Source organism: Mizuhopecten yessoensis, unplaced genomic scaffold (genome assembly GCF_002113885.1).
Source record: "Mizuhopecten yessoensis strain PY_sf001 unplaced genomic scaffold, ASM211388v2 scaffold7763, whole genome shotgun sequence".
Classification (NCBI taxonomy): Eukaryota; Metazoa; Mollusca; class Bivalvia; order Pectinida; family Pectinidae; genus Mizuhopecten; species Mizuhopecten yessoensis.
Window position 1 is genome coordinate 666472 of NW_018407210.1, and position 19184 is coordinate 685655.

Consider the following 19184-nt stretch of genomic DNA (forward strand, 5'->3'; position numbering starts at 1 on the left):
TGGTATGGCGTGAGTGTACTGAACATGGAGAGGTACAACTATGGTATGACGTGAGTGTACTGAACATGGAGAGGTACAACTATGGTATGACGTGAGTGTACTGAACATGGAGAGGTACAACTATGGTATGGCGTGACTGTACTGAACATGGAGAGGTACAACTATGGTATGACGTGAGTGTACTGAACATGGAGAGGTACAACTATGGTATGGCGTGACTGTACTGAACATGGAGAGGTACAACTATGGTATGACGTGAGTGTACTGAACATGGAGAGGTACAACTATGGTATGGCGTGACTGTACTGAACATGGAGAGGTACAACTATGGTATGACGTGAGTGTACTGAACATGGAGAGGTACAACTATGGTATGGCGTGACTGTACTGAACATGGAGAGGTACAACTATGGTATGACGTGAGTGTACTGAACATGGAGAGGTACAACTATGGTATGGCGTGAGTGTACTGAACATGGAGAGGTACAACTATGGTATGACGTGAGTGTACTGAACATGGAGAGGTACAACTATGGTATGACGTGAGTGTACTGAACATGGAGAGGTACAACTATGGTATGGCGTGAGTGTACTGAACATGGAGAGGTACAACTATGGTATGACGTGAGTGTACTGAACATGGAGAGGTACAACTATGGTATGACGTGAGTGTACTGAACATGGAGAGGTACAACTATGGTATGGCGTGAGTGTACTGAACATGGAGAGGTACAACTATGGTATGACGTGAGTGTACTGAACATGGAGAGGTACAACTATGGTATGACGTGAGTGTACTGAACATGGAGAGGTACAACTATGGTATGGCGTGAGTGTACTGAACATGGAGAGGTACAACTATGGTATGACGTGAGTGTACTGAACATGGAGAGGTACAACTATGGTATGACGTGAGTGTACTGAACATGGAGAGGTACAACTATGGTATGGCGTGAGTGTACTGAACATGGAGAGGTACAACTATGGTATGACGTGAGTGTACTGAACATGGAGAGGTACAACTATGGTATGACGTGAGTGTACTGAACATGGAGAGGTACAACTATGGTATGGCGTGAGTGTACTGAACATGGAGAGGTACAACTATGGTATGACGTGAGTGTACTGAACATGGAGAGGTACAACTATGGTATGACGTGAGTGTACTGAACATGGAGAGGTACAACTATGGTATGGCGTGAGTGTACTGAACATGGAGAGGTACAACTATGGTATGACGTGAGTGTACTGAACATGGAGAGGTACAACTATGGTATGACGTGAGTGTACTGAACATGGAGAGGTACAACTATGGTATGGCGTGAGTGTACTGAACATGGAGAGGTACAACTATGGTATGACGTGAGTGTACTGAACATGGAGAGGTACAACTATGGTATGACGTGAGTGTACTGAACATGGAGAGGTACAACTATGGTATGGCGTGAGTGTACTGAACATGGAGAGGTACAACTATGGTATGACGTGAGTGTACTGAACATGGAGAGGTACAACTATGGTATGACGTGAGTGTACTGAACATGGAGAGGTACAACTATGGTATGGCGTGAGTGTACTGAACATGGAGAGGTACAACTATGGTATGACGTGAGTGTACTGAACATGGAGAGGTACAACTATGGTATGACGTGAGTGTACTGAACATGGAGAGGTACAACTATGGTATGGCGTGAGTGTACTGAACATGGAGAGGTACAACTATGGTATGACGTGAGTGTACTGAACATGGAGAGGTACAACTATGGTATGACGTGAGTGTACTGAACATGGAGAGGTACAACTATGGTATGGCGTGAGTGTACTGAACATGGAGAGGTACAACTATGGTATGACGTGAGTGTACTGAACATGGAGAGGTACAACTATGGTATGACGTGAGTGTACTGAACATGGAGAGGTACAACTATGGTATGGCGTGAGTGTACTGAACATGGAGAGGTACAACTATGGTATGACGTGAGTGTACTGAACATGGAGAGGTACAACTATGGTATGACGTGAGTGTACTGAACATGGAGAGGTACAACTATGGTATGGCGTGAGTGTACTGAACATGGAGAGGTACAACTATGGTATGACGTGAGTGTACTGAACATGGAGAGGTACAACTATGGTATGACGTGAGTGTACTGAACATGGAGAGGTACAACTATGGTATGGCGTGAGTGTACTGAACATGGAGAGGTACAACTATGGTATGACGTGAGTGTACTGAACATGGAGAGGTACAACTATGGTATGACGTGAGTGTACTGAACATGGAGAGGTACAACTATGGTATGGCGTGAGTGTACTGAACATGGAGAGGTACAACTATGGTATGACGTGAGTGTACTGAACATGGAGAGGTACAACTATGGTATGACGTGAGTGTACTGAACATGGAGAGGTACAACTATGGTATGGCGTGAGTGTACTGAACATGGAGAGGTACAACTATGGTATGGCGTGACTGTACTGAACATGGAGAGGTACAACTATGGTATGACGTGACTGTACTGAACATGGAGAGGTACAACTATTGTATGGCATGACTGTACTGAACATGGGGAGGTACAACTATGGTATGATGTGACTGTACTGAACATGGAGAGATACAACTATGGTATGGTGTGACTGTACTGAACACGGAGAGGTACAACTATTGTATGGCGTGACTGTACTGAACATGGGGAGGTACAACTATGGTATGATGTGACTGTACTGAACATGGAGAGGTACAACTATGGTATGACGTGTGTGTACTGAACACGGAGAGGTACAACTATGGTATGGCGTGATTGTACTGAATATGGAGAGGTACAACTATGGTATGACATGACTGTACTGAACATGGTGAGGTACAACTATGGTATGACGTGACTGTACTGAACATGGAGAGGAACAACTATGGTGCGGCGTGACTATACTGAACATGGAGAGGTACAACTAAGGTATGACGTGACTGTACTGAACATGGAGAGGTACAACTATGGTGCGGCGTGACTATACTGAACATGGAGAGGTACAACTATGGTATGACGTGACTGTACTGAACATGGAGAGGTGCAACTATGATACGGCATGACTGTACTGAACATGGAGAGGTACAACTATGGTATGATGTGGGAAAACTGTAAACAGTATGTGCTGTACATGTAGCACATGGAAACAAATCTCACAGATGTTGGAAGACAACATTTCATTTCCACTTCCGCCAAGTGGTCCTCCATTGATGGCAAATCAATTCAACAGGACATTCAAACTTGGACACAGTATAAATACGCAAAAAAATGGTTAAACACTTTGTCACACAAGTCTTCCACTGAGAATTCAGTTTGTTCCTCTAAACTCTTACCACTTTTGGTTCTAACCGCTTCCTTAAGTTATCTGTTGAATAAATCAACAATTTTTTTAAATTACAAATATTTGATTGATATTCAATCTAAATTCCTTTTTGTAGTTTTGTGGTATCCTAAGGTTTTGGTATACAAATTGTACACTTGTCCTGTCAGTCGTTTCAATTCTAGATTATCTTAGTACTTTATATTTCCTTCTATTGATTTTACATCCTTTAACAATGGTGACTGTGCATGCCAAGTCTGTCAAAAAGCATCCATTTACTTGCAAATGTTTTAGATAGTTAATTTCATACCCGTGTTAGTAAGAGGGGAGATAACTTGGTTAGTTGATAATGATCATATAACTCATTGCAGATGAAAGTAAAACTTAGCAAACATTTTTCCTATTTCTGCACAGCCTTGGCTTTATTTTTGAATTTGCAACTGTTATTCTATTTTTGATTTTCAAAACAATACTGTGTTCCTAGGGTTTTCGTAGTGTTCTTGTGAGGTGATTTCTGACTATGTTAATGAGTCCAATTCAGCGCATTAGTTTAACACTAAGAGATATAGAGGGTTATTAAAATGTGGGCATCAAGCTTTGACGTGCCAAAGAAACAGCATGGCTCCAGACTCAAATGTCTGTTGTCTTAAAAATCAGATTCATTAAAAAAAATATTTATACCTTAAAATGCACTTATGTACGAGGAAAATAGCCTCCTTGTGCAAGTTATCATTTTATTTTTTATATCTTGATGTCATTTTAAATTATAAATCAAATAGTGTCATACAGTTTAGTTACTATACCCGATGTATGTATATATATATATATATAAATGGCATATGTATTTAACTCAGTACAAATATTTTCACAAAAGTGACACATAAGTGAAAGAAATTAAGTACTGGTATTTTATCAAATGAGTGACACACAATTCATCTTGTATTAAATGGGGAACAGTTAAATTTTGTATCATTACTTTTCTGTAACTCTATTGTTGAAAAGTTATCTTTATCTTTTGGTTTAGTTTGTTTGTAATTTAGTCTATTTAATGAACAGCTACGGTCATTTAAAATGTGCAAGATTGGGGTGTTTGAGGAAACGAAGCCGTAGTGGAAATGAAGCTGTAGTTCCCGGAGAAAAAACACCGACCTATGGCCAGTACCTGGCGACTGCCCCACTTAGGCCTCAAACCAATGACCAAGTGGTGGAGGGCTAAGGCCTCAAACCAATGACCAAGTGGTGGAGGGCTAAGGCCTCAAACCAATGACCAAGTGGTGGAGGGCTAAGGCCTCAAACCCATGACCAAGTGGTGGAGGGCTAAGGCCTCAAACCAATGACCAAGTGGTGGAGGGCTATAGTGGTAAGCAGAATGTCAGACACTTTAACCACCGCATGCAGCACCCTTATCACAAGTGACACATGTAAAAATTTAAATACATTCAATTACAAAAAGTTTCAGTTGTTGACAGAAACACCTATGGTGCCTTTTTATTCTTGATGATATCCATATCTGTTTTCTGTTTCATCAAATATTTACGTTCATTAAACAAAGCATTTTAGAATTGTAATACTTGGCTAATATACTAATTTATATATATAGGTTTATATTTATAGGCACAGTATAATACACAGACTTTTTGCTGTAAAAATACATTTTTCGATGTCCTGAAATTAATTACCATATTATGTATGTAGCCTGAGTTTCCTCTGGCCCTGATACCACACTTAAGACATTTTGACAGATAGAAACTCGGGCTACATCATAGTACATGTAGACCTAATCAGAACTCATTCATAACAAAACTGACTCACACCAAGCAGTTGGACAATAAAACACCTTACTGCAGTCATACACATATTTTTAGAAACCGACACATATTTGACAGATAGCAGGCCTCCTCCTGTACTCAGTAGACTATTAATTTGATGGGGATGTCCAGGATAGTCAGCATAATTTTTTTACGAGTCTACTGAGATTTGATAACAATTAGTTCATCCGATTCCTTTTCATTAACAGTGCAGCATATGTTATAAACGCAGCAGCAAGCTGACTATACTGTCGTGTTAATCTGGTCATGAACAGTAGCTTCTAGTGTGTGTTCGGTTACACCCGAGCCTCCGGCATGCATGCTCGAGCACGACAAGGTATCCTCGGATTTTATCATTGATCACAGCGTAGAGACGCCGAAGTTGTCATGCCAAACATGGAAAAGTCTCAAACCAACCAAAATTCGCCCATTTTGAATAGTAAATTGAAGAGTCGCTTCTTTGATTCCCATTTCAAAGCTTTGACTAAGTAAGCTTGTACGGAACCGTTTAAGGTATCGCTACACGACGAGACAAGACAAACGAAAGTAAAAAAAACTCTTAAGCATGTACGAGGAAATAAATTCGATAAAAATACACGTTTCACAACATCATAATGACGGTGAAACACACTTGAAATGAAAATAATACTATTCTGTTATTTTAAACTGTAACGATTACATAGAACTTGCAAACCATTTTCTCAATATTTCACAGATAAACTTACATGCTCCGTAGACCTCACTTTGTTTTAATGGTGGCAGCCATGTTATGACGTCACGTATGATGAACTATTGGAACTCCTCGGAACTTTACATCGACTAGTACCTTACTTTGACCTCGTGACCCCGACCTAGATCGTAGCAAACATGGCAGCAAGCACTGTTCATGTGGCTGCTGCAGATTCTGCCAATACAGTCGCTGAAATATTCAAAAAGATGTCGTATGGACCTGCACCTGAATCCGACAACGTTGTAAAGGTATACAACTTAAAATCAGTTATCAACACATTTTATTGTTGGGAAAAACTTGTATATGGAAGTGCTTCCCCTTTTGTACAGTACATATTGAGAACGAGTTTTATCAACTAAATACACAAACTTTAATCTTATCACTTAGTATTACAATTCATTTCTGAATACATTCCAAACTTCCTAAGGAGTTAAGTGTATACTCAAAGAAATATTCTGTAAGGTTAGTTTGTAACATGCACGACAGTCAATAACCAATTGCAATACAGCATTAGTAAATTGGGCCTAATCAGGTCCAGTACACTCTGCCTATTGAGCTATATAGCTGTAAAGACCTATTGACCTATCTGAAATAGGTCTTTTGAGCTATTTTCAAGTGATTTTCTTTTTTTAAGGAAAACGGAACAATGTCGCATTTAAAAGAAGATTGTATCATTAGGTTCATAACAAAAGACATAAGTATTCTTTTTAAAAAATAATGATGTAAAGAAATCGGAAATTTTACATTTATGAAAAATGAAAATAAACATCTAAATGTATGCTTTTTGAAGTCAACATTACCATTAACCTTATTGTTTTATGCGACTTTGCTTTAATTTAATGAAATTTGAAATCTGAGAAAATATAGCTCAATACAGCTATAATTTATAGGTGTATATATATAGCTATATAGGTCTTTATAGCTATATATATCTATATAGCTCAATCAACAGAGTGTACTGGACCTGCTAATACTGTATAAGCTCTAATTAAGCTTGTTTTCCAATCCCTGTGTAATCATATGTATATGAAGTTAATATAACATGTTTGAATATTGAATAAATACTGTTTAAACTAAATTGAACAGGACAGTCAACTATCTTTCATGAAAATTATGTATTTTTTGCTTACTCAGTTTTTAGGTTACCTGATCATAGCTAGGTCATGGTAACCTATTGTGATAGTCTTTTGTCCATCGTCGTGTGTTAACTTTTCCTTGTGAACACGATAACTTCAGTAAATGTTAACCGAGTTTGATGAAACTTTGTATGCAGCCATATATCAATAAGATCTCGGACGAGTTCGAAAATAGGAATTATTCGACAGTAACAGAGTTATTGTCCTTTGTAATATTATTATTATTGGATTTTGTGAACACGATAACTTGAGTAAATGTTAACCGAGTTTGATGAAACTTTGTATGCAGCCATATATCAATAAGATCCCGGACGAGTTCGAAAAATGGGAATTATTGAACGGTAACTTACAGAGTTATTGCCCTTTGTAATAATATTATTATTGGACCTTGTAAACACAACAATAACTTGGGTAAATGTTAACCGAGTTTGATGAAACTTTGTATGCAGCCATATATCAATAAGATCCTGGATGAGTTCGAAAAATGGTAATTATTGAACGGTAACTTTCATAGTTATTGCCCTTTGTATTAATATTATTATTGGACCTTGTGAACACGATTACTTGAGTAAATATTAACCGAGGTTGATGAAACTTTGTATGCAGCCATATATCAATAAGATCTCGGACGAGTTCAAAAAAAGGAATTATTCGACGGTAACTTACAGAGTTATTGCCCTTTGTATTAATATTATTATTGGACCTTGTGAACAGGATAACTTGAGTAAATATTAACCGTGTTTCATGAAACTTTGTATGCAGACATATATCAATAAGATCTCGGACGAGTTCGAAAATGGGAATTATTGAACGGTAACTTACAGAGTTATTGCCCTTTGTAATATTTTTATTATTGGACCTGGTGAACACGATTACTTGAGTAAATGTTAACCGAGTTTGATGAAACTTTGTATGCAGCAATATATCAATAAGATCCTGGATGAGTTCGAAAAATGGGAATTATGGACGGTAACTTACAGAGTTATTGCCCTTTGTAATAATATTATTATTGGACCTTGTGAACAGGATAACTTGAGTAAATGTTAACCGAGTTTGATGAAACTTTGTATGCAGCCATATTACGAGTTGGTGGTAACGTTTTGATTCATCCTATTGACAAAGCAGAAGCACTTAATACATTTTTTGCTTCCATTTCTAACTCAATTAATGTTTAGATACAAACTTACCTCCCCTTAGTCACCTTGATTTTAATAATATTATCATTACAGAAGAAGATGTTAGTGATCAAATATCAATTATAAAAGTCAAGAAACCAGCTGGACCAGATTATCTGTCACCAATTATTGTAAAAAAATCTCTTACCCTCCCTTGTGTTGCCACTAAAAATATTGTTTCAAAAAACTATTACTCTTGGAAAGATACTGTTATCATGGATATTGTCTAATATAAATGCACTATATAAAGGTAAATAAGGAGGAATGGAAGATCCTTGTAACTATAGGCCTATTGCTATAACTTCTTGCTTTATTAAAATTCTAGAAAAAATCATCTTTAAGTATTTATTTAATCATGTTACTAAATATCATATAATAAGTGAAAATCAATCTGGATTTCAACGTGGTGATTCAACAGTTAACCAATTACTATCCCTGTATAATATTATCTCAAAAAATCTTGATGAAGGAAAAGACATTAGGCTGGTATTTTGTGACATAAGTAAGGCCTTTGACAGAGTATGGCATAAAGGTTTATTGTATAAACTTAAGAAATATGGAATTAAAGGGAATCTGTATAACTGGTTTGAAAATTATCTGTCGGATAGGAAACAAAGAGTGATTTATGAAGGATATTCTTCTAGTTTCAAAAATATTACTGCTGGTGTTCCACAAGGGTCTATACACTTGGCCCATTTCTTTTCTTACTGTTCATTAATGATATAACTAATGAAATTCATACTCATATTAAATTATTTGCCGATGATACGTCATTACATGTAATTGTTGATGAAGATGTGGTTGCTCCATGTATGGATCTAAATGAAGATCTTGACTCTATTAGTAATTGGGCTAACCAACGGAAAATTAAATTTAATCCAGATAAAACTGTTGCATTAACGGTCACAAAAAAAACCCGAAATCATCCTCCACTTCTCTTTGATAATCAAATAGTAAATGAAATAACTAATCATAAACACTTAGGTCTTTTATTCAACTCCAAAGGTTCGGAGTAATCACATCCAAGAAATCTATGAAAAAGCATGCAAAAGATTGAATATTTTCAGAACACTCAAATACAAAGTTGACAGAAATGTTTTATTAACACTATATTATTCTTATGTAAGACCTATTCTTGAGTATGCAGATGTTATTTGGAACAATTGCACTATTGGCAAAGCGAAATTATTAGAATCTGTACAAATTGAGGCCATGAAAATAATAACTGGATTACGAAGTGGAACATCACATCAGAAACTATATTCTGAAACTGGGTTTGAACTGCTCTCTTCTAGGGGTCATAAGCACAAACTTATTTTAATGTTTAAAATCCTAAATCATAAGACCCCAGTATATTTACATGACATTGTTAAACCTTGTATTAATGATGCTGTTCCACCTCATAATCTTAGACAACACAGGTTTTTTAATATTCTTCGCTTTAGATCTAATTTATTTGGCAATAGTTTTTTTCCAGATGTCATGAGAATTTGGAATTCGCTTGATTCTGAAATAATCTCAGCACCATCATTAAATATATTCAAATCTAAATTGAATAATGAAAGATTCCCTCTTGTAAATATTACTTCTGTTTTTCTAAATTGTAGCCCTAGAAAGTTAAATGTTATCCTCTGCCAACTTCGAAATAATGCCAGTGACTTAAATTATGACAAATTTGCTGACCATCTATCTCCTGATTCTTCCTGTTCATCCAATTGAAAATTCTGAACACTTCTTCTTCACTTGCCCAAATTACTCTAATTATTCCAGAAACTTAATCCATGATATCTATACCAGAGCTGGATACTTAAATGTTCAACTTTTGACATCTGGAAGTACTGACTTACCATATGAAATAAATAAACTGATTTTGTCTAATGTTGAAAAATACATCAATGCATCTAAACGGTTAGGATGATGTATCTAAATGTTTAAATTCTATCAAACTATTATATATGTCTTTTTGCATGTATATATAATTAAATGAATTATTTGCTGTAATTAACCTTATTCAACCATAATTGTTTATAGTTGCTAGTCTATTTAGATAATATTGTAAATATCATATAGTGAATGAATATTGACACGAGTGTGTATAGAGAGTGTAAGTAGTTAATTGTATGAATGTATGATTGAGTTTATGAATTGAATACAATAATATAAATAGCTTATTAATTACATGTATATATATAATATCATACTTACACCATCATGGAGAAGATTGATATAGGCCTAGCCTGTTATCTAATCCATTTATATATGTTTATTTATATATATAATAAAATTTGTTAAAACTAAAACAAGACTGCAGAAAACATCCTCCACTTCAGGGGATGCAATAGTTAGTAATATGATATGGACTCCTATGCATTCTCTCAAAAAATACCCATTTGTGTTCAATGGTGTAAGTTTGGAAATGGCACGTTTGCAGTCATTGACTGAGACACAGGAATCTGACAAAGTTAGCAAATTAAAAAGGATATTAGTAATTGAACAGTAACAGTCCTAAAGACAAGAGAACACAGGTTACCTAACAAAACCATTTTACATAGTTTATAAATCCCCCAGAACAAATATTAATGAAGTTAGTTAATGTACTGGGCAACCAGATCGTTCACTGGCACTACATACCCCATGAATTATAGGCTCATCAATAAGGGTTTTTTCACAGAAACAATGTAGATCAGAGCCTCTGTAATGTATTACTAAATGCACAACCAGTGTTATTTAATTTGGTCCTGTGTATCTATTAGAATCAATGGTGAATGCATTACTTACAGGACAGTTGGGTTTTTAAGAAAAAGCACACAAAGTCCAACTAGGTTGGTTCTAAAAAAATTTTTTTTTTACTACATGGTTATATCAAAGCAGCAAAACTATCAGTGCTCACCTGCTATCACAATCTTTCAACAACCGTGCATTGCATGCTTCTTGGTGAAAACCCTTTCCCACACCAAGCCATAGTGACACTCATTAGTAAGCTAAAACACCTATATCTTGTTTACTGAATGATATGCTTGGCTGATCTCACAACTTTGTGAGGGTCCCAATGCTTCAGTTGTTAGGGGAATGCTCATAAGGACTCATAGATGAACACACTAAACTGTGCTGAAACTGCAGGCAGAGATGTTTCCTTATATGTCTATGATACAGGCAAAAAGTTTGTTTGCATTAAACTTCCTACATTTGTGGTTTAATTAATTGGCTTGGATAGCATTTTGATAACAATGAAGATAAAATAACAATGACTAGCCTTCCTATATTAAATATCTCTCAAATATTTATTATTTCATATAATTTTGAATACTGGACTGGGTCAATCGCCGGCAACCTACAGTACATTGTAGCTCAATTGGTTACAGCATCTGTCTAGAGTTGAGAGGGTCCTGGGTTTGAATCCCATTCTGGCCACATATTTCTGTTTCTCCTGTTACATAAACTTACAAAATTGGTGAGCTTGCCAAACATTGTTTAACTCATTTACCCCTGAAGTTTCATAATGAACTATTCCAACCTTTGAAATGGAAGAGTTCAAATGTGTCTTCATGCAGGGTGAATGAGTTAAGCAGTCGGTGAATGCTTGACTAACAAATACCGGAATCTTGTAACCATTGACATGTCTTAGAGGGATAAGGACCTATAAATTGAGGGAGGAATAAAGCATATTGGACTTGATTTAATGTAAAATCTGATGGTGTTCCCCCTTTACAAAATTGGAGTATCTGCTCCTAGAGGAGAAATGTTGGATTGGATGTTTACAGTCACAATATCAAAATCAAATATTGAAACTAAAACTACAACACTAATTATTAGTGAATATATTACTGTTATATGTTTATTCTTCAAGTTAAAGAGTCATTTATATAGTTAAACATACCAAACAAAATTTGTGGTATAATCTAATAACAGGAAGAAATATTACCCATGTGTATCAGCCAAGGAAATTTTGGGGAAAATACTGTTTTACTGGCAAGCTAGGTTTAAAGTGATGCCTTATAACCCTGGGATGTGCTCACTACTTCATCAGTGTCAAGCATGGTCAGTGGCTGGATGGGTGACCACCAGCACATTGCAGTTGGTGGTCAAGCAGTGACCCTCAAGAAGTAGGGAAGGTGCATTGGTACACAGGAAGTCGGAACACCTCTATCACTTCAAAATCTGGCACAACACTATCTTTTGAAAATATGCCATTTATAATCTGGTTAAACAAGTGACACCTGGTTAGGAAATAACCTTACTTTGTATAAACACAGCTCTTTTGTACAGAGACGATCATAAGAAGCCTACATGTATGTATTTAATTTATGTATGATTTGCAGGCTTGGTTGGATGACCATGACAAAGCTTTTGGCCTTTTCATTGATGGAAAATGGGTAAAACCAGAGGGCAGAAAGACATATGCTACAAAAAACCCAGCTACAGGTAAATATAAGGTGAACATAATTGTAAAGCTGTTCTTTCTGGCTTACAATTGTGATATCAACTAAGACTCTATCACTGACGACTGTGACATGTGTTTTTGAAGGAAATGGAAATGATTCCCGTTAGTGAAAGAGCATAAATGGGATTTTCACAGGGCAAAATTTAGCTGAAGTGCAGTTTTATATATGAAAGTTTGCTTCATGATTCAATTGTGGGGGTTATTGAGTGTTGATATGAACCCTTAAAATGTTTTAATGATAACCAATAAACCCTTACATTGGCGTATGTAGGTTGCTCCATCACATGTACAGACAAACCTGTAACTGATTCCCAGGCCTTGGTACGTACTTGTCTATAATTTTATCCCTAAACCAATCTCTATGGGAAGCTTGCATCCTGGCATAATTTATATCAATGTATGATGTTACTTAAACAGGAGAAGTCCTGGCAACCACCATACAGGCTGAAAAACAGGATGTTGACTTGGCTGTTCAATCGTCTAAGAAAGCTTACGCATCATGGAGCAAACTGAGCCCCCATGTTAGGGCTAGATACATGTACAGGTATGGAATTATAAGCTAGATACATTTACAGGTATGGAGTTATAAGCTAGATACATGTACAGGTATGGAGTTATAAGCTAGATACATTTACAGGTATAGAATTATAAGCTAGATACATGTACAGGTATAGAATTATAAGCTAGATACATGTCCAGGTCTGGAGTTATAAGCTAGATACATGTACAGGTATGGAGATATAAGCTAGATACATGTACAGGTATGGAGTTAGAAGCTAGATACATGTACAGGTATAGAATTATAAGCTAGATACATGTCCAGGTCTGGAGTTATAAGCTAGATACATGTACAGGTATAGAATTATAAGTTAGATACATGTACAGGTATGGAGTTATAAGCTGGATACATGTACAGGTATGGAATTATAAGCTAGGTACATGTACAGGTATGGAGTTATAAGCTAGATAAATGTACAGGTATGGAATTATAAGCTAGATACATATACAGGAATGGAGTTATAAGCTGGATACATGTACAGGTATGGAATTATAAGCTAGGTACATGTACAGGTATGGAGTTATAAGCTAGACACATGTACAGGTATGGAGTTATAAGCTAGATATATTTACAGGTATATAATTATAAGCTAGATACATGTTCAGGTATAGAATTATAAGCTAGATACATGTACATGTATGGAATTATAAGCTAGATACATGTACAGGAATAGAATTATAAGCTAGATACATGTACAGGTATAGAGTTATAAGCTAGATACATGTACAGGTATGGAGTTAGAAGCTAGATACATGTACAGGTATAGAATTATACGCTAGATACATGTACAGGTATGGAGTTATAAGCTGGATACATGTACAGGTATGGAATTATAAGCTAGGTACATGTACAGGTATGGAGTTATAAGCTAGATATATTTACAGGTATATAATTATAAGCTAGATACATGTTCAGGTATAGAATTATAAGCTAGATACATGTACAGGGATGGAGTTATAAGCTAGATACAGGTACAGGTATGGAGTTATAAGCTAGATACAAGTACAGGAATGGAGTTATAAGCTAGATACAAGTACAGGTATGGAATCATAAGCTAGATACATGTACAGGTATGGAGTTAGAAGCTAAATACATGTACAGGTATAGAATTATAAGCTAGATACATGTACAGGGATGGAGTTATAAGCTAGATACAGGTACAGGTATGGAGTTATAAGATAGATACAAGTACAGGTAGGGAATTATAAGCTAGATACATGTACAGGTATGGAGATATAAGCTAGATACATGTACAGGTATGGAGTTAGAAGCTAGATACATGTACAGGTATAGAATTATAAGCTAGATACATGTACATGTATGGAATTATAAGCTAGATACATGTACAGGAATAGAATTATAAGCTAGATACATGTACAGGTATGGAATTATAAGCTAGATACATATACAGGTATGGAGTTATAAGCTGGATACATGTACAGGTATGGAGTTATAAGATAGATACAAGTACAGGTATGGAATTATAAGCTAGATACATGTACAGGTATGGAGTTTTTAGAGCAAATTGTTGATTAGGGCAGTAACCTTGTTTCCTTGTGTTCAAAAAAATCCTATGTACGTTTATTGCATATAAAAAGTCAGAACAAGTTCATAATGATGCACATTCAGTGAAATGAACATTGTCTATATCATATTGTGTAATCTAACTACTTTCAGTACAGTAACATATTATAGGATGAAGTTTGTCCAAGTATTGATGTTCCTAATGTTTTCTTCACAAGTGAATATCTAACGTTAGATTGGTGAACTTTGAATCAATATGCTGTAGTTATGCACTATGCAGTATAAATTTGAGTTTACATAATAGATAAAAACATTTCTTTTCTCATTTGAAAATGCTACATATGAGTCCTCAGAGGGTAGTAAATTGTGTATTCCACTGGTGTAAGTGTTTTGTATTGTTTGCGTCCGTCAGTATTGCTCGTCACATCCAGAAACACATGCGTCTGATGAGTGTCCTGGAGGCTATGGACAATGGGAAGACTTTCCGTGAGACGAAGGATGCTGACGTCCCCATTGTGGTCCGTCACTTCTATCACTATGCTGGCTGGGCTCAACTGGCCGACACTGAAATGAAGAACTGGAAGTCTGTTGGTAAGGTTTCTCAATTCTTTATTGGCCCGTCATGTAAATATGATTCAGAATTGAGGAAATTGTAAAATGGTCTAGTAACAGTAGAGGGTAACATTGTCTCTGATTAAACAAAAGTACCTATGCTACCAATTCATTATGGTGAATTGATTTTGCTGGAACAGATGAATTTAAGGAAATATTTGATAAAATAAGAGACAACGGCCAGAGGCCTGAATTATTTATTTGAGCAACATTTTCAAATTTGAGCGACATTTTGATTCCACTGTGATACACTCACTACAGTTAACTCATCCTATTCTACAAATTGAACCTACCTGTAGGATTTCTCATTAGCGTTTACAGATGACTGTTATATAGATGGCTATTTAAATATGTATAATCGAAAGTGGCACATTGCAACATGACTGGTTTAACTTTGTTGTTCATTATGCTTTTCCCCAATGGGCCTTTAAAGAGTTTGGCTTTTATAACTGTGTTGCACATTAACGTTAGTAGGTGGCTCACATACAAATATTCTGAAATATTGTTTTTCCTCAAATTAACAAATATGTAATTAAAAGTACCAAACACATCATTTGCAAAAGGTGACTTGTTGAAATCAGATACTGAAGTCATATTTGAATATATCAATGTCTGTCAGCAAATTGCAATCTTAAAATAACATTGGAACAGACAACAGAATAATACTTATAATTGTAGAAACAAATAACTGCAAAATAAAACTCGGAACAGAAAATCATTTTGCTCTATCTCCAAAACCTCTGGCCTCATTTCAGAATCTTAAGGACTGTACCATACACATACACATACTTGATATAAGTCCTGATTTCAGCAATGCATAGGTCTATGACAATATAGCTTTCTGAAAAAATGTAACAGGTTTTTCTCTACAAATGTATTTGGTAATAGGCAGTGAGGTCTAGATTGGTCCGACTACCAGGTAAGATACAGTGAGGTCTAGATTGGTCCGACTACCAGGGAAGATACAGTGAGGTCTAGATTGGTCCGACTACCAGGTAAGATACAGTGTGGTCTAGATTGGTCCGACTACCAGGTAAGATACACGACTGGTACTGGTAGTAACATGTTGTTAATGACTTTGTACTGTACATATATATAGGTGTGGTTGGGGCTATTGTACCATGGAACTTTCCACTGATGTTGTTGACGTGGAAGATCGCCCCAGCACTGGCCATGGGAAACACTGTAGTCCTTAAACCTGCTACCTACACCCGCCTGTCTGCTCTCTTATTGGCCGAGATCTGTGCTGAGGCTGGACTGCCACCTGGTGTCTTTAATGTTATCACAGGAAGTGGAGCTATGGGGAGCCAACTTGCAGATCATGAGGATGTGGACAAAGTGGCATTTACAGGGTCCACAGGGGTAAGGAGGACCAGGTTCTGTCTTGTCATATTTAAACCATATGTTTTTACCTAGAACCCTGGATCATATATCTAGTAGTCATTTTCCATATATTATTTTGTTTTAAGTGTGTGAAAAGATATTTCGTTTTGAACTTTTACTGCTAGTTGGAGTAATTGACAGTTCAAGTCAAGGTTGAAAAGTGGTATCTATATGATACAAGCTGGTAAAAGAAATGCTCTTTTTAAACCTGATGATCCAATTGGTAAGAAGTTACCTGATGATCGAATTGGTAAGAAGTTTCATTATCATATGTGTTTGCTAGGTCCAACAAACATTGATGTGCGTAGTTGCAAGGCTGGATAGGAACTTTATAATCATATCTGATAACTAGGTTGGACAAACTCTGAGGCGCCTGGTGGCAGGGACAGGTAAGAAGCTGTCCCTGGAGCTTGGAGGGAAGTCCCCGGTGGTGGTGTTTGAGTCAGCTGACCTGGACAGTACAGTGGAAGGAGTAGTAGATGCTATCTGGTTTAACCAAGGACAGGTATTACACGGCTGAGGATTTTGAGAGAATCACTTGATGCTTGATAGAAAACTTTTAAAAGTAATAATAAGAGATTCAATTATTTCCTGGATATTGTAAAATATGTATAAGTAAAAATGGAAATTTTGAATATTTACAAACTTAACATACTTTATATTCACATACTTTATACAGGTAAAACATTTGCATATACATCAATTTGAATGTTTTATGAAGAACCTTAATTGAACAATTATACTATGAAATATATGCAAATACTCTAAATACATTGAGCTGTTAAGATTTATGATACATGAATTGTATAAAAAGTTGTAATGAATAGGACTAATAATTTGATTCTACTATTATAACATAGGTCATTTCCGTCATACTTTTAAATCTGAAGTTTGGTTAACAGGTGTGTAGTGCTGGGTCCCGCCTACTTGTTCAGGAGTCTATCCTTGATAAAATGGTTGCCAAACTAAAGGAACGCCTTACTCATTTCCGTGTCGGAGATTCTCTAGACAAGGGCATGGACATGGGAGCCATTGTGGATGAGTCACAGAGACGCTCCATACAGGAGTTTGTAGACTCAGCTCGCAAGGAAGGAGCAGAGGTGAGGTCACCAAAGGTCAAAGGGGCAGAGGGTTTCTGTATAACATGAAACTATCACAGTCTACTTACATTTATAGTTTGCATTGCTGAAGTTGAATGTTGAATACTTTCAGGAATTAAGTTAACACACATATTGGTCTACACTGAAATTTTATACATGTGTACCAATAAAATGGTTGGAGACAAAATATAACTGTAAAATAACCACAAACTTTAAATGTTATATATCATCAAAGAAGAAAAAATGGAAAATAAACTTGATATTCATTTTAAAGGTCTGAAATGAATGATTTGGTTTTAATGTGTTTAGTGTCTTACTGAATATGAAACAATCACTGGAGTAACTTTTAAATTTATGCGGGTATTATTTCCCCGTATTGTATTTCAACTTGAAATAAGTCTAATTTGCCTTCAACTAAAGTGCAAATTCATATTTTCAGTGTTAGCACTGTATATGTCAAAAATGGGGTCCTTTTCAAATTAAACAGGGACCTTTTGCATAGTTCAAATGGAATATTTAAAGAGAAGTAGGGTCCTTTTGAAATTCTGTGTTTGTAAAAAGGATATGGGAGTGGTTTAAATGTTAGTTTGTATCTATGTTATGCTTTATATATGTTCCTGGTGTTTGAGATACAATTTTCAACTATGCAGATAAAATGTTAATAATCTGATTCTCAAGACTTCGAGAAATAAAACTATCTTTTTCTCTACAGGTATTCCAGATAGAGTCATCTGTTCCCACTAACGGGTGTTTCTACCCTCCGACAATCATCACCAATGTGCAGACAGTCTCCAGGGTCGTTGTGGAAGAGGTTGGTATTGATAATCAGGGCTGCAGTCATCTAAATGTTAGATTTAAAAGTAGATGAACCAGTCTTTCGAAAAGATCATGACTGAAACATTATTTTCTCAATGTCTGAATATTTGTAAGTTCACTGTTGGATGTATCCAAAGCGGACAGTGCTAAAGTATGTGCTGCTCCTCCCCCATGTCTTTACTGTCTAGATCAGGGCAAGGAACCAAAGGTCAGAGACGCCTTATCTTTGTCCTGGCAATGACCTCAGAAAATCAAAAATCATCGTCATGAAACTCTATCGATTGCTTTACCATTGTAGACATTGTGTAGAGGGTGTAGAGGTGTAGAGGTGTAGAGGGTGGTGAGGTGTAGAGGTGTAGAGTTGAGGTAAAGAGGTGTAGAGGTGTAGAGGTGTAGAGGTGTAGAGGTAAGGTGTAGAGGTGTAGAGGTGTAGAGGTGTAGAGGTGAGGTGTAGAGGTGTAGAGGTGAGGTGTAGAGGTGTAGAGGTGTAGAGGGTGTAGAGGTGTAGAGGTAAGGTGTAGAGGTGAGGTGTAGAGGTGTAGAGGTGTAGAGGTG

At 36.4% G+C, this 19184-nt stretch overlaps 2 protein-coding genes across 2 annotated transcripts in view; one reads left to right on the forward strand and one right to left on the reverse strand.

Annotated features, from left to right (window-relative positions):
• Positions 1-5976, reverse strand: part of LOC110454303 (alpha-taxilin-like) — a 31223-nt gene extending 25247 nt beyond the window's left edge. The window contains exon 1 of the mRNA XM_021503748.1: positions 5879-5976. The gene's annotated coding sequence lies outside the window, so the exon portion shown is untranslated. The remainder of the gene's footprint in view (positions 1-5878) is intronic.
• A 4-nt stretch (positions 5977-5980) lies between these two features.
• LOC110454302 (aldehyde dehydrogenase family 16 member A1-like) overlaps positions 5981-19184 on the forward strand; it is a 23959-nt gene continuing 10755 nt past the window's right edge. The window contains exons 1-8 of the mRNA XM_021503743.1: positions 5981-6131; positions 12514-12616; positions 13053-13179; positions 15131-15309; positions 16430-16692; positions 17066-17218; positions 17616-17813; positions 18526-18624. Of these exons, the coding sequence (XP_021359418.1) occupies positions 6021-6131; positions 12514-12616; positions 13053-13179; positions 15131-15309; positions 16430-16692; positions 17066-17218; positions 17616-17813; positions 18526-18624 (1233 nt within the window). The 5' untranslated portion in view covers positions 5981-6020. The remainder of the gene's footprint in view (positions 6132-12513; positions 12617-13052; positions 13180-15130; positions 15310-16429; positions 16693-17065; positions 17219-17615; positions 17814-18525; positions 18625-19184) is intronic.